The sequence below is a fragment of the Harpegnathos saltator genome, unplaced genomic scaffold (genome assembly GCF_003227715.2).
Source record: "Harpegnathos saltator strain DR-91 unplaced genomic scaffold, Hsal_v8.6 scaffold16, whole genome shotgun sequence".
Lineage (NCBI taxonomy): Eukaryota > Metazoa > Arthropoda > Insecta > Hymenoptera > Formicidae > Harpegnathos > Harpegnathos saltator.
The window spans coordinates 1,099,661-1,112,644 of record NW_020229939.1 but is presented as its reverse complement, the minus strand read 5'-3'; the positions used below and the strand labels follow the sequence as shown (position 1 = coordinate 1,112,644).

The 12,984-nt window shown below is 44.5% G+C and overlaps 2 protein-coding genes across 2 annotated transcripts; both read right to left on the bottom strand.

Moving 5' to 3' along the window:
* Positions 1-1,271: 1,271 nt before the first annotated feature.
* Positions 1,272-5,192, bottom strand: LOC105183325 (uncharacterized). The gene is made up of 5 exons (XM_011141365.3): positions 4,967-5,192; positions 4,693-4,745; positions 4,445-4,525; positions 4,073-4,293; positions 1,272-3,952 (listed from the first exon to the last, which is right to left on the bottom strand). Exons 1-5 carry the CDS (start codon positions 5,027-5,029, stop codon positions 2,700-2,702), a joined length of 1,671 nt encoding a protein of 556 aa, XP_011139667.1. The 5' UTR covers positions 5,030-5,192; the 3' UTR covers positions 1,272-2,699.
* A 1,021-nt stretch (positions 5,193-6,213) lies between these two features.
* Positions 6,214-12,003, bottom strand: Vps11 (vacuolar protein sorting 11). Its single transcript, XM_011141384.3, has 16 exons — positions 11,789-12,003; positions 11,647-11,715; positions 11,359-11,532; positions 11,059-11,255; positions 10,590-10,848; positions 10,365-10,516; positions 10,056-10,289; positions 9,665-9,965; positions 9,373-9,561; positions 9,152-9,274; positions 8,916-9,043; positions 8,612-8,824; positions 8,362-8,534; positions 8,003-8,300; positions 7,541-7,860; positions 6,214-7,464 (listed from the first exon to the last, which is right to left on the bottom strand). Exons 1-16 carry the CDS (start codon positions 11,801-11,803, stop codon positions 7,031-7,033), a joined length of 3,279 nt encoding a protein of 1,092 aa, XP_011139686.1. The 5' UTR covers positions 11,804-12,003; the 3' UTR covers positions 6,214-7,030.
* Positions 12,004-12,984: the final 981 nt, after the last annotated feature.

Sequence of the window (12,984 nt, the reverse complement as noted above, 5' to 3'; positions counted from 1 at the left end):
CTGACCCTCTAGAAGTTCTCGTAGACTCGACGTGACCGGTAATGTATTACGTACGAGATATACAATAGTACAAGCTTACACGGTATAATCACGCGGACCCGTTAAACAGCCCGATTTTCACGAATTAGGATCGGTTACAAAAAATAATTGTGTATATATATATCTCTCTCTCTCTCTCTCTCTCTCTCTCTCTCTTATTTCGCCCTCTCCGCATTTCTCCCTCCCCCTCCCTTTTTCTTTGTTTTTTTTCTTCTTTTTTCTTCAAAGGTAAGACCTCCTTGGCTGCGAGCTCGCTATCTAACGGACTCGACTTGTTTCGCTATTGGCACGTGTACACGCGTTTCTTGGACCGCTATTACGTTCAAGAACCTATAGAAGTTGAAGGATTAGTGCGCTCGACGTAGTATCCTGTGACTTTAAGCACGGACTGCGTGCACGCGCGCTCGCGAGCGCGCGCGCACGCGCGTGTGTTGTGTTTGCCTTTGTGTATGTAGTATAAAAGAATAATCGAAGAAGATATATATATATATATATATATATATATACGTATGTATAGCGCGTGTGTATATATGAACCGATCGCTTAATGCAATTCGTCTCCGACTGGTGTGGAGTTGGACGACTGCAAGTTAATGTTCCCACGGCGTCGCTCCCTCTTGCAACGTACGTCGACAAAAGTGTAGTAAATCAAATATTCATGTCACAGCACGAGAGGACAGTCTTTCGCCTTGCACGATATATGTATATATGTATATATTTATATATATATATATATATGTATGTACACTGAGAAAAATATCCGAAATATCCGATTGTTAATTTCGTTATCCGATCAAATATCCGGTGTATTTAATCGAATAACAAAATTAACAATCGGACATTTCTGATATTTTTCTCCGTGTATATACATATATATATATATATATATATATATATATATATATAGTTCCGCGTGAGAATATGTACAGAGAAAAATGGAAGTGAAAATATATACCGAGGACGTCGCCCGCGTGCTTACGCGAGGAAATTAACATGTCGCGCCTCTTATGAGGATGCAATTAAACTGGATCAAGTAACGAGAGTCGCACTCCCGCCTGCGTACGTATGCGGTTCCTCGCGTTCTCGCTCCTCTGATATTCGTGCGAACGTACTTTCGCCGGCGTATAATGCGTTCCCCATTCTCAATTTTTAATAACGCAGTGCCGGCCACATTTTGTTTCTCTCTCTCTCTTTCTCTCTCTCTCTCTCTCTCTCTCTCTCTCTCTCTCTCTCTCTCTCTCTCTCTCGTTCGCTCTCTTGTTCATTACAAACGGTGCAGTCCCGTTTTTACTCGGATCGTAAATAAACTAGAGTTCCTTTGGACAACTATATCTTAACATCAAATACGTGTGCAGCGTGTAGTAATGAAACCTACGCGCTTCTTAGTGTCGAGATAATATTTATGTGCACATATATATAATAGAGGCTTAAATATATCCAGAGGACTTTGACGGAAATACTGCTCGAAGGTAAGATCGTCCCGGCGTTTCGCCGAGCTCGATATCTCAATATTATCGTTAGAAAATACACATCGAAATTTATACGAATAATATTTAAAACGCGAATCTCTCCCACCCTCCCTCCCTCCCCTTCTCTCTCTCTCTCTCTTTTTTATATCAATGGAGACTTGATTCATTAAGTGCGCTTTTATTCGAGGATTAAAAAACGTGCGATAATTATTGGCCAGTTCAAAACACCGTTAGAAATGTAGAGTTCATAATGAAACACAATGACCGATATATTTTTTTTTGTTCCTTTTATCCGTAAGTGGGTCGAAAATGGGCCGCTGGAAAGACGAGTTTCTGTGCGAGATATGCTTCTTTTTTTTTCGTCTTATCGTTCCGAGATCTTATCAGTTACGTTACTTAGGTATAGTGCAGAGATCAAACTCAGAGATCAGTGTGTGTATGTCCGAGATACAACGTTCAAAAAGATCTTTCCGTGTATGGCAGTATGCACAGTCGCAGAGATATCGGAATTCAAATACTTCGTAGGTAAATAGAATTGTATCACCTCTCTCGCTCGTTCTCTCTCTCTCTCTCTCTCTCTCTCTCTTTTCCTTCCCCCTCGCCCACCTTTCCTCTCTCTCTCTCTCTCTCTTTTCTTCTCTCTATTACATCTACAGACAATATTTAGTAGTTCAGTAGGTCATCTCTCTTTCTCTCCCTCAAAATAGTATAGCTTTGGAGTTGCGGTATTACTTGCAAAAAATACTGCGGAAGTGCGATTTCCAAGTCTAACATCTATCGTTGAAGTCCGCTAATTTCCCTCGCGCGTCGATAATGTCGAAGGTTACATAGCCATATGTTTGTGTAACGCGAGACCGACTGTCAGACAAGATAATTAAATCGGCGCGTGATAACGAGGTAACGCGAGAGGAGGGTGTCAACGAATCGATTAACGCGAGAGCCACTAGCCGCCCGAGCCGACGTTCAAGGAAGCTGACGTCGCGTCACCTCGGCATGAGAGAGTGAAATTGTCGCATCTCCCGAGCGCGATAGCCGGGGAATCGCGACAGCCGTCGGAGGGCAGTTCCGACCTGGTGAACAAGCGACGAACGTTTTGTAAGAGTTGCGCGCGGATAAGACGGAGACATGTACAAGAATAATAATAAACATCGCGTCGATCTCACAGCGACAAGAGCTTGCGACGGTGGCGTATTCAGTCTAGCGACTTCGATCTGTCTAATTTGTATTTACTTTCAAGATCAAAGTTTGTACTGCGGTTCATTGCACGAGGATCGCTCGCCTCCTCGATGTTGACGCACGTGGGCGGGGCGTTGTCAAAAATAAACGTTTCTAGTATCACATTATTGGATGGATTTGATTGAGAAGAGCTGGCGCCGGCGTCCTGGAGTTGCCGCTCCGCGGCGCCGGGAGCCGCCGTGGAATTCAGAGCAGCGACTGCCGCGGGACTCGACGAGTCTTTGGACAGTATTCTGTGGAAACTGTCGCCGCCTTGATAAGGTGCGACACCCTGGTGAACGACGGCGCCGGCGTGCTTACGCGGCAATCGCAGTGAGCCGCCGTAGTCTGTGCGTTCTCTAGCGAAGTTCCTCTCGTGGCCAACCGCGGCGATCACGGGCGACATGCGCCTCGTCTCGTTCTCGTCGCTGCCACTCGCCTTCGACTTGGGCGACGGGTTGTGCGTCTCCGCAGCGGTCATGCACTTTGGCCGGCACACCTGGTCGCGACGATTCTCCTCGCCCTGCGCGACGACCTTGGCGTGGATCTTCAGCGCCGCTTGGTCGTCGGCGGCGCGCCATGAAACAGCGCCACCGCCGGTCGCCGCGTCGGCATTAGGCATCGCGTTGTATCCCTCTGTGTCCTGCACCGCGTAGCCGTGAGCCGTCGCGTTCTCCGCGTCCGAGGTGTCGGACAATCTGTCCGTTGGATAACCTGGCAACTGATTAAGATTGCTCTGATAGTTGTGACCGAACGGTAAGTTGCCGCCACCGGAAGCAGCCGATGCGTCTGGATACTCCAAGGGCACGCACACGTTCTGGCTAATCGCGCCGTTCACGACGCAGTATTGCGAGAAATGCGCGAACGGCACGTTCTCGTGATTGTCGAGTTGCCGTGTCGAGTTCGCGTTATCACTTTGACATTGATTCGAATTACCGTCCACCAATCTCGGCGAGGAATTACAAGTGTAGAAAAAGCACTGCGGTACACTTGGATTCGGTATCACATTCGCTGTTTGTAGACCCATCCGCGCGGTCGAGGACTCCGGCGATGCCGGATTAGAAATCTTGCCGCGTGTTTGAGCTATCACCGTGTCATAGCTAGGCGGAGGACCGTATAGTTGATAATAAGGACAGTTGGCATCGTTCAGTACAACATTCATGTTCTGGTAGTGCGTCGACGTGGTCGCGTTGCCGTTATACGCCGGCGCTGCTGCATTCCTTTGAGGACCTATTGAGACACGAGAAAATATGTATATATAAATAAATTATCGTCAAAGTTTCGTTCTTACTTATAAAGTAAATGTGCGACACTGTGAAAAAGCACAATGAACATTAACTGAGTACGAGCCTTTCCACATGCGATGTAACAGGACAGTATTTCTCGCAGAGTTGTATGTAATACGAGCTTGCTGCGCCTGACAGGGCGTATTGCGAAGAGAATTTTGGGATCTAGTGTTGGAAGATCGAGTTGGAATAGCAGAAGCAGCTGCTCTGTATCTGCCTTGCAACCAGTACCGGTACCACCAACCACCACCAGAACAGACCAGGAACATGATTATAACCAGAATCCTAAAAAATTAATCACAAAAATATCTCATTAATATATTGTATAATATATTAATTAAAGAAAATTATCAAAATAGCAACCAAAATTATTAACTCATTAATTATTTAATTTAATATATAAAACAAATGGATAATTATTAATAATCTTATTTACCAGTAGTACCATAAATGATGAAAATGGAGTCCTGGTGATATGCAACAACCAAGTGCGCAACAATATTCTGTCCTTGAACATCTGCAAGTGTTGCATTAATATAATACAAGAATATATATATACATACATACATATATACATACATACATATATACATATATATATATATATATGTAATAAGATGTTATATAAAATAAACAATAAAATAAAATGATTAGTGTGTAAATGTTGAAAAAAATATATCTTACTCATAATATTTTATTTCCCCAGGTATTTCAGAGGCACAGTACTTTGCTTCTGCCTAAAATATAATTTACAACATTTATAAGCTTTATGAAATTCGTGCATAAATAACAAATTAAAAAAAGCATAAAATTATAACATAAATACTATTCGTGCAGATCTCATAACGATTGAGAATAAATCCTAATCTCTACAGGTAATGTTTCAAAACATAAGAGACAGAGATCTCAGAGAAAAAAGCGAACATAGTCCGCTACAGCAAGAGTCGAGATAACTTACGTAAATGAGACACTTGGATGTACCCGCAAATATCGCGAGTTTCTTCTTGGTGTTGCGAGCCATTTCACTAACGAATATTCGTTTCGTCGATCCCGCGGAATCAAACACAATAAGATCTAACGCGCTGTTTTGTCATAATCGCCATTTCCCATCGTCCGTGATGTACACACAACATTGCACATCGCTTATTGATTTCAATTTCGGAACTCAACCATGACGTCAGCTCACTCAGCGCTACCACCACGACGAAAATGAGCAGCGTTGAATAGACCATGACAATTTAATAGCGCCATCAGCGCTTGAAGAAGCCATAAAGCTGTAAAGAACCGGGAAACATTAAAAAAGAGACATAAAGATCCAATTAATTGATTAGAAAAATATTCTGATTTCTTGCCGCAACGTCGCATGCAGAAATAACGGGTCTAATAATCTCTTAGGCCCAGTTGCACCAACATTATTTTGGTTTTAAGTGATACTTAAACATAAGTCTATCTTTATCTTTCTTACTAAGTAAATAAAGACAGAGGTATATTTAAGTCTCACTTAAAACCAGAATAATGTTGGTGCAACTGGGCCTTAGACCTTTTATTTATTCCGCAAAAATAAGGGGTCTACTAAGAATGCACCAAATCACCGACGAGGTAATATAAAAGACTGTCAACCCTGGGTAAATTTTTGTATTGACCAAGGGAGCCCCAGGGGACCCGGAGGTAATTGAAGAACGATGATAATAGCGACTGCTACAGCTACGTTCAAGATAATACAGCTAGCAACTATTGCCGGTGCCCGGCGAAAGGAACGACACGCGCCACTATTCGTGTTATATCTCGTCGCATCTATACCCACCCGCAGGCCATCATTGGTTGCTGGTTCCATTAGGCCGCGCTTGTGGCCCGAGCGGCTGCGAAGCTTCTCCATTTGTCTCGGCGCGCGCTTACTCGTTAAATTTCTCTAATTAAAAACTGTTACGAATATCGAGAAACGCTATGGGATTTTTATATTTTTATTCAGTTTTTTATCCATTATATTATTTTAATTCAGTCTATATTTCCACGAGCTCTGTAAAAATTATTCCGCAGCACCTTATATACAAGGTGGATTAAACAAAATTTTTTATTCTTCAGTAGCACAGAGTTTTCACTTATACTTGCTAACAGGAAATAAGCATCCTGAATAGTCTTAAGAGTCTTGTTTAACAAACAATTTAGCTGTATAACTAGACAATAAAAGATTGAAGAATTAGTAAGTATAGATTCGTAACCTTTTATTTCCTTATTGCTAGTATAATTGTACAATCTTATAGTCTGTGTGTGTATATATCAATATCTGTATATATGCTGTTTTCTATCCAAGTAGATACAGCATACAAAGGCATGATTATATTAATCTTGGTTCCACTTTGCTTTAATTCACTTTATCCTTAGAGATTACATTACGATTGTGACGGAACGAAAGCGCTTTTGATGCGGAACGTGATACACAGTGCGACGCGACGAAATAAGAAATTTCGTAGCAGCCAATTTGCGATTGGTCTTGTCTCCTCCCTTCCTCTCACATCACAAACCATCACAATAAAGGTGCATTAATGTATTCCTACATTACTGAAGTTTCATTCAGCAATTTTTCGAGTCTCTGTGTGATTTATTTTACCGTGTTTTAGCTGGCATCGATTTTAAACACTGCACTTCTTACCGAAGAAACGACAGTATGTTGGACACTTGTCGTTGTACCATTCTAGATGGACATTAAGCCATATGTATCTATAAACCAACACACAGCAGTGTATTAGTTTTTTAATCCAGCTTTGCCAACTAATGTTTAGCATGGTGTAGTAGCAACATAATGCTGATAAATCTAACAAGTTTGCGGCATACAAAATTGAAATATGGACTATACAAGCTTACACGTAGTATATTAGGTTCATTGTGTAACACTTGCCCCTCTTATGTACTTATACGGTCTCTTCTTTGTTTTCTTCTCCTTACGTATCGTGAAATATTCATCAGTGTACATAAATGTCGGTTCTGGCTTGCGTTGTATCCTTGCAGCACGTAAAAGTATTGTTTATCTGCTGAACGGGTTCAAATTTCTGTTGTAATGGTCTTCGTCATCACCGTTGCCACCCTTGCCGTTGTCGTTATCAGTATCGTCTTTGAAAGGATTAGTCGCGTCGTCGTCAATATCCTTGGCGAAGGGATTTTTAGACTCGTCGTAATCGTCCGTCTCGAAGGGATTCGATGGCACGATGGAGTTCTTTGGCGGGATAAAAAGTTTCTCGCTCGGCGACGACATTGGCGTGTTGCTATTGAGAATACGAGCTTCTCTGATCGGCACCGGCGAGGCTTTCGCGGAGTTAACCCGCGGTGTCGACAGACCGCTACCCGTGCCCGAGATATTGGCCTCCAACGACGAAGAATACGCGTCTGGTTTCGGGAAACTTCGTAAACGCTCCTCCGTCATGTGGACTTCATATGCGGCTCGTCGTGTATCCGTTTTACCTATATCGGAACAAGGTCGCGCGCCGATCGGTCAATACGTGTATCGCTTTGAAAGATAAAACATCATACATCCTACCTGATATAGAGCTCTTTCCTTCGCTCAACCTGAGCCTCGCTTCTGCGCCCGGCCCGTAGTTCAGCTTAGGCTCCTCCAATTTGGTCGGAGTAGGCAACGATTTGTCCGTATCGGTGATTACCATTATCTTCTTGAAGACGCCTCTACCAAAATAATCGGCTACCAAGGAAAACGGGTCCTCCGCTTGATCGAGAAGACTGTGGAAAGAGTCGTGCAAGTCTTTCGATTGTTCCTGCGCTCTTATAATATCCAGCGATTTGTTGTTATTCGGCAGACATGCCGGGCACTCGTTCTCGTTTTCTGAGAAGCTTTGGAAGCAACTGTCGGAAGAAAAGAGACAACATATTCAGTCAAAGACAGTTGGGAACTGACAGTTGAGAACTGACACGTATGAGATATCAATGGACAAAATGACAACGCAATTTGACAAAAGTGGCGCACAGAGAGGAATGCGAAACTTACTGCTGATGGTACGAATGCTGACACATAAAGTGCACAGACGGTAATTCTAGTTGATGATGGCATGCGCTGCATCGCGAACCTTGAAAGATTATCGTGCTGTTCTTTATCGCTTCTATACGTTCGCGCAGCTTCAGAGTATCGGCTCTGTACTTCTCCGTCAACTCCACGTCAGCCTGAGTTTGCTCGTGTTCCGCTCGTAGTACGCTGTACAAATATGTTCTAACGTCTCCCAGTGTGCAGGTCAATGACGTGGAGATCGCATCAATGACCATCAGGGGAGATAATAGTCTTTCCTGAGCTGCAACGATAGTCCCGATGCATTTTTCCGAGCGCGATTAGTATATCCCACGAATATTTACCGATATAAGCTAATATGTCCGCAAGAAGCTTCGTCGGCGCGTCCTTGTTCTTGGCGATACTCCACAAGGCCTGGACCCACAAATTAGGATCCTGATGACCGAAGCTTTTACACGTGGCTAAAATTTGCTCGCTGTCTCCTTCCCGCAGATGAAATCTCAATATCTCTTGATATCTGAAGAAAGCAAATCGGATATGTACAATGAGATTTATATTCAATACGAGCTTTCGTGACATAATACGGTGGCTTACAGTTTGCTCTCCTCATAGAGGAATAGCAATCCTTTCCTAAAATTATGCTGATGACAGAGTATTAATATTTGGTGCTTATCGTAACGAGCTTCCGTATTCTGCAGAAGCCGCACGATTTTCTGCTCGTATTGTACTTTAGCTACATCGTTATCTAAAGCCGACCAAACGTGCAAATAGTGCTCTACCAATGTATTGTAGACAAGTGTACTCCATCTGGGAAAAAATGTGATAAAAATAAGAATACTGATGTCATTAGAAATAGTGTTCCGATAGTGTTTGCGCCTTTTCACGCTAATACACTAACCTTGTATCCGACTTAACTAAATGCTCTAAAAACTCGACGAGTCGTTCGGAATTGTTAAGGAATAGGTGGATGAAATCCTCAGGATTGGCTCTATCGACGCGCTGCTCTATATAACCATCTAGAGCTTCCTGCAGAGAAGAAATGTATCAGTTTTATCTTTTTCTCGTAAACGATAGTTAAATTCAACAAAAAAGAACACAACAAAATGTAGATATAACGCATGCACGCACGCGTACCTGATCTACGAGTGGTTTGTTGGAAGGCTTATAATTCGTGCATAAAGCTTTCAGAAATAGAGTAGACTCGTTTGGCACATTCTCAATTAAGACGTTCCCGTACTTCTTCATATTAACTTCTGCCTGGAAAATTGTTTAGACGTTAGGTGAAGTAAATGCATGTTTATTTTTCAGAAAGGAAGAAAGAGGTACGCAAGCATACACATGAAGTGTCACGGTACCTCTTCGAATTCTAACGTCGCCATGTACTCGAGAGCCTTTCGATACTCCCGTTTGTCCTCGATCTGAATCCGAAGATACCACTCGTGCTTGCCATGTTTCTGCGCGAGCAATAGAGCATCCTCTGGCGATGCTTGCCGGCAAACTTTTATCGCTATTTCTACGTCAAAATCGACCTCGCGATCTTTTGTCTAAATAACAACGATAAAACACGCGACAAATACATACATCATGTAACACGTAATTATCGCTGTTGCTATCAGCAAACGTTCGCAATTTGCTCATGCGACTTACCATGATAAATTCTTTCAGTTTGTCGGTATGATTGAGTTTAGTGTAACAATTCAACAGTAAGGTAGTGTGATCCCCAGTGGCTTGTCCATTTTTATGTAAAGCTTGCAAATATGTCGTTAAGTTGTCGATATGCTGGGAATCCAAGAATTTCCTTATTACGTAGGATGGTTCTAATTTGCCTATAGTCTTTATGTACTGCTCTATCGCGGCGTTGTGGTCACCCTTGGAGTACAAATGATCGCCGTACTGACGGAAGATGTCTATGAGGCCTTCAGCGTCGTATTGCTGACTTTTAGCTATTCTGCAACGATATACGTGTTCTTTTATTATCAAGAGTTCTCGCAAAATTATCCCAATAGAACCACTACTAACTCGTTATCCCGCGTTATACCTGATAGAAACATCGTACAAATTTTTTTTGAAAAGTAACGCTAATTTAGACTGCAAGTCCTTCTCGTCTAAATGATACAACTTGTTGTCTCCGCTGAGTATGAAAAATCCACCCCACTCGGACAGGACCGCCTGGACAGACAACATTGGCGCGGAAAACACGATGAATTTGTTTTGTATGTCGAGTACAGTGATGACGTGTTTGTCTACGCCAGGTGGGATCGGCTCTATCGTGCTAGAAGCATTCAACGCACGTTACGACATAACACGTGATAGAGGAACCATCAGAGAGAAGTGTGCATTTTTTTACTTTGCTTTGCCGGATATAGTCGTCGTCCTTGGAACGTTCATTGCTTCTTTCGCCACTATCACTAGGTACGTTCTGAACCATTCCAGCATTACCTTTTGACCCTCCACGGCGTAGCACGGACCTCTGCCGTCTGGTGTGTAACAATAGATGGCCTGAAAATTTCACATTTCCAAATGGATTCATACGAGAGAGTAGAAGAGAGTACGTGAGCGACTTGTCACGTACGTCATTGCGTCCAATCATAAAATGGCTGTCCTGTATCGATTCAGCGAGTACGCTACATTTGCGCGAGCAGCCCATGGTGTCCAAGGTGGATTTGAGTTCTTTATCCTTAACAGTAACATTGTATAAAAACACACAGTTCTGCGTGGCGACAAATAGATGCGTCTGCTTGCCGGTCGATTTTATCGCGAGACCGGTAATCGACAAATTAGTATCCTTCAGGACTCTTATCTTATTTTTCCTCTCACGCGTCAAGTCACCTCTAGAAAGCAAAGAAGTTGAAGTATGTAAAGATATTAAAATTGTTTCATCTAATTGTAATATGAAACGAAAGAGTAAAACAAGGATATATCAATATGCAGACGAACTTATAAATTGCCGATATATCGAGTCTGTCAAGTTGCAATAATTTTATTTAAGATGAAATAAAAATATGGCGACGAAGCGTATGAATGAAGCACATTCTCTTTACCTGTACAGCATAATAGAGCCATCTCCAAAGCCAACAGTCATCAATGTCAGACTAGTGTGGACACATAGAGCTGTCGCTGGGACAGCTCTGTAACTAGGTATGGCTCTGCTTATTCGAACACATGTTGGATTGCCATGTTTGTCAGGCTTAGCCAAATTCCAAACCTTTATGGTAGGATTGCAGCCAGGCTCATCTTCCTGTTGTATTATACCAAGACAGAACTGATTAAATCTGCATTCAATGTCCGATTGAAAGAAAAAGAGATATTGTGTGAGAAAAGTGTCATAGCGACACTCTTACACCAATGGTGAACAGGAAGGTGGAATGTTGAACTTGCTGCGCCAAGACCAGTGTGAGTTCATAGGCTCGGAAAGTCGTCACCTCGTAAGCCCTGTTCACCAGATGTACGTTGCCTGTGTTATCGCCAAACACCAAGTTGCCATTGCCGCTGGTGGCCGCTGTGACTTGCGCGTCCTGCGTGAAAGACGTACATCGATAACGCGATTAGAAGAAGCAACTTCGCCTCCCATCGGACGGGAGCGCAAACGAGCGAGCTAATTATCGGGCTGTCTGAAGGAATCGTCTTACTCCGAATGTCTCGGCGATTTTTCCCTCGTCAACCTCCTTCTTCAGATCGAAAAAATTGAAGCGCCTCCACTGAAAGAACAGGAGCACGTTAATGTCGGGCCACAGGGCGAGCGGGTGGCAGGACGCGAGAAACAACACCGACCTCCAGGAACGCCATGACGAGTGACACGATAATTATTTACACATTTACGCAGGAAACTGTGTTCCTAGGCAGTTTGTTTGACGCACAAGGCGGTACGATTGATCCGACACACACCCGCCATCTTTCAGAGCTGCTCCGGTCAGCTGTTCGCGATGACGCACCGCGTGCGGTAGGTGCGCGTGAGAAGCGAATCCCTCCCGTATCGATGCAACGTGCACTCGTCTGCACTTAGTCGTCCCGTGTACCGCCCGCGAGATGGCAACACCATACCGACCGAGCGGCATCGTTTCCGCCTGATCCAGAAAATAGCCGCGTGCGTAACTTCCGTTACGTTCTCGGCCTTTCTTCCGTTCGGTCGCGCGCGCGCGCGCGCGCGCGCGTAATGCTCGGCGATTATCCTTCGTCTTACGTGACTACGCGCGAGAACGAAGCGAGAATCGATGCGATGCGACGAATCCCAGCGACGAAGAGGAGCGCGTGGAGCAAGGAAATAACGCGTGACGATCGTTCGCAGCAGAGGTATCGTTATCCTTCCGTTCCCTCTACCGCTCCGCAACCGTTTCATATCCAGGCAGCCATTTTGCGTCTGCTGCTTTTCGACGATCGGTTAGCGAGCGTATACGCGACGCGCGACGGGCGCGACTCGGTGCGTTTGAACGATCGAGACGACGAGAGGACGAGGAGTTTCGAAGCGAAACTTCGCATCGATCGTACGCGTACGCGATTTCCCCGAAAAGCGACGATCCCGAAAAGCGCGCTTGAAAAACCGCGCCGACGCGACGCGGCCACGCAGACAGGCCGGCTCGCTTGCTCGCTCGCTCGCTCGTCGCGCGCGCGCGCGCGCGCGCGCGCGGCCCGTTTTACTTCTTTTCGCAGCGTTCACTCGAGTTACCGCCACGCATCGAGTCCTTGGAGCCACGGATAATCGCTGGCAACTCTGCGCTCGAAACTTCGTAACGACACTCTCTCGCGTTACGTTTACAAGCCGTGGCGAGCGAGCGCCTGATCCGATCGATAGCCTGATTACCGGATCATTCGTGACGCTCGATTAAGTCGGGCAGGGTGGCAGAGGGTTACAAAAGACCGCGGCGAAACGGCACGCCAGTGCAATGATAGTGCGACAATCCTTCCGTTATACCTCTCTCCCCCTTCCCGGCTGCGCCGCCATCTTCTCCTCCGCGTGGCGTCGCGCGAAG

Excerpts from the sequence above, each read along its gene's own strand:
- LOC105183325 (XM_011141365.3), bottom strand. The coding sequence starts at position 5,029 with ATGGCTCGCAACACCAAGAAGAAACTCGCGATATTTGCGGGTACATCC. Across the intron at positions 4,526-4,692 it reads GGGGAAATAAAATATTATGA|ATGTTCAAGGACAGAATATT; the intron begins GTAAGATATATT and ends CAACACTTGCAG. Across the intron at positions 4,294-4,444 it reads CATCATTTATGGTACTACTG|GATTCTGGTTATAATCATGT; the intron begins GTAAATAAGATT and ends TTAATTTTTTAG.
- Vps11 (XM_011141384.3), bottom strand. Across the intron at positions 7,861-8,002 it reads CAGCATTCGTACCATCAGCA|TTGCTTCCAAAGCTTCTCAG; the intron begins GTAAGTTTCGCA and ends TTCTTCCGACAG. Across the intron at positions 7,465-7,540 it reads AGGAAAGAGCTCTATATCAG|GTAAAACGGATACACGACGA; the intron begins GTAGGATGTATG and ends GTTCCGATATAG.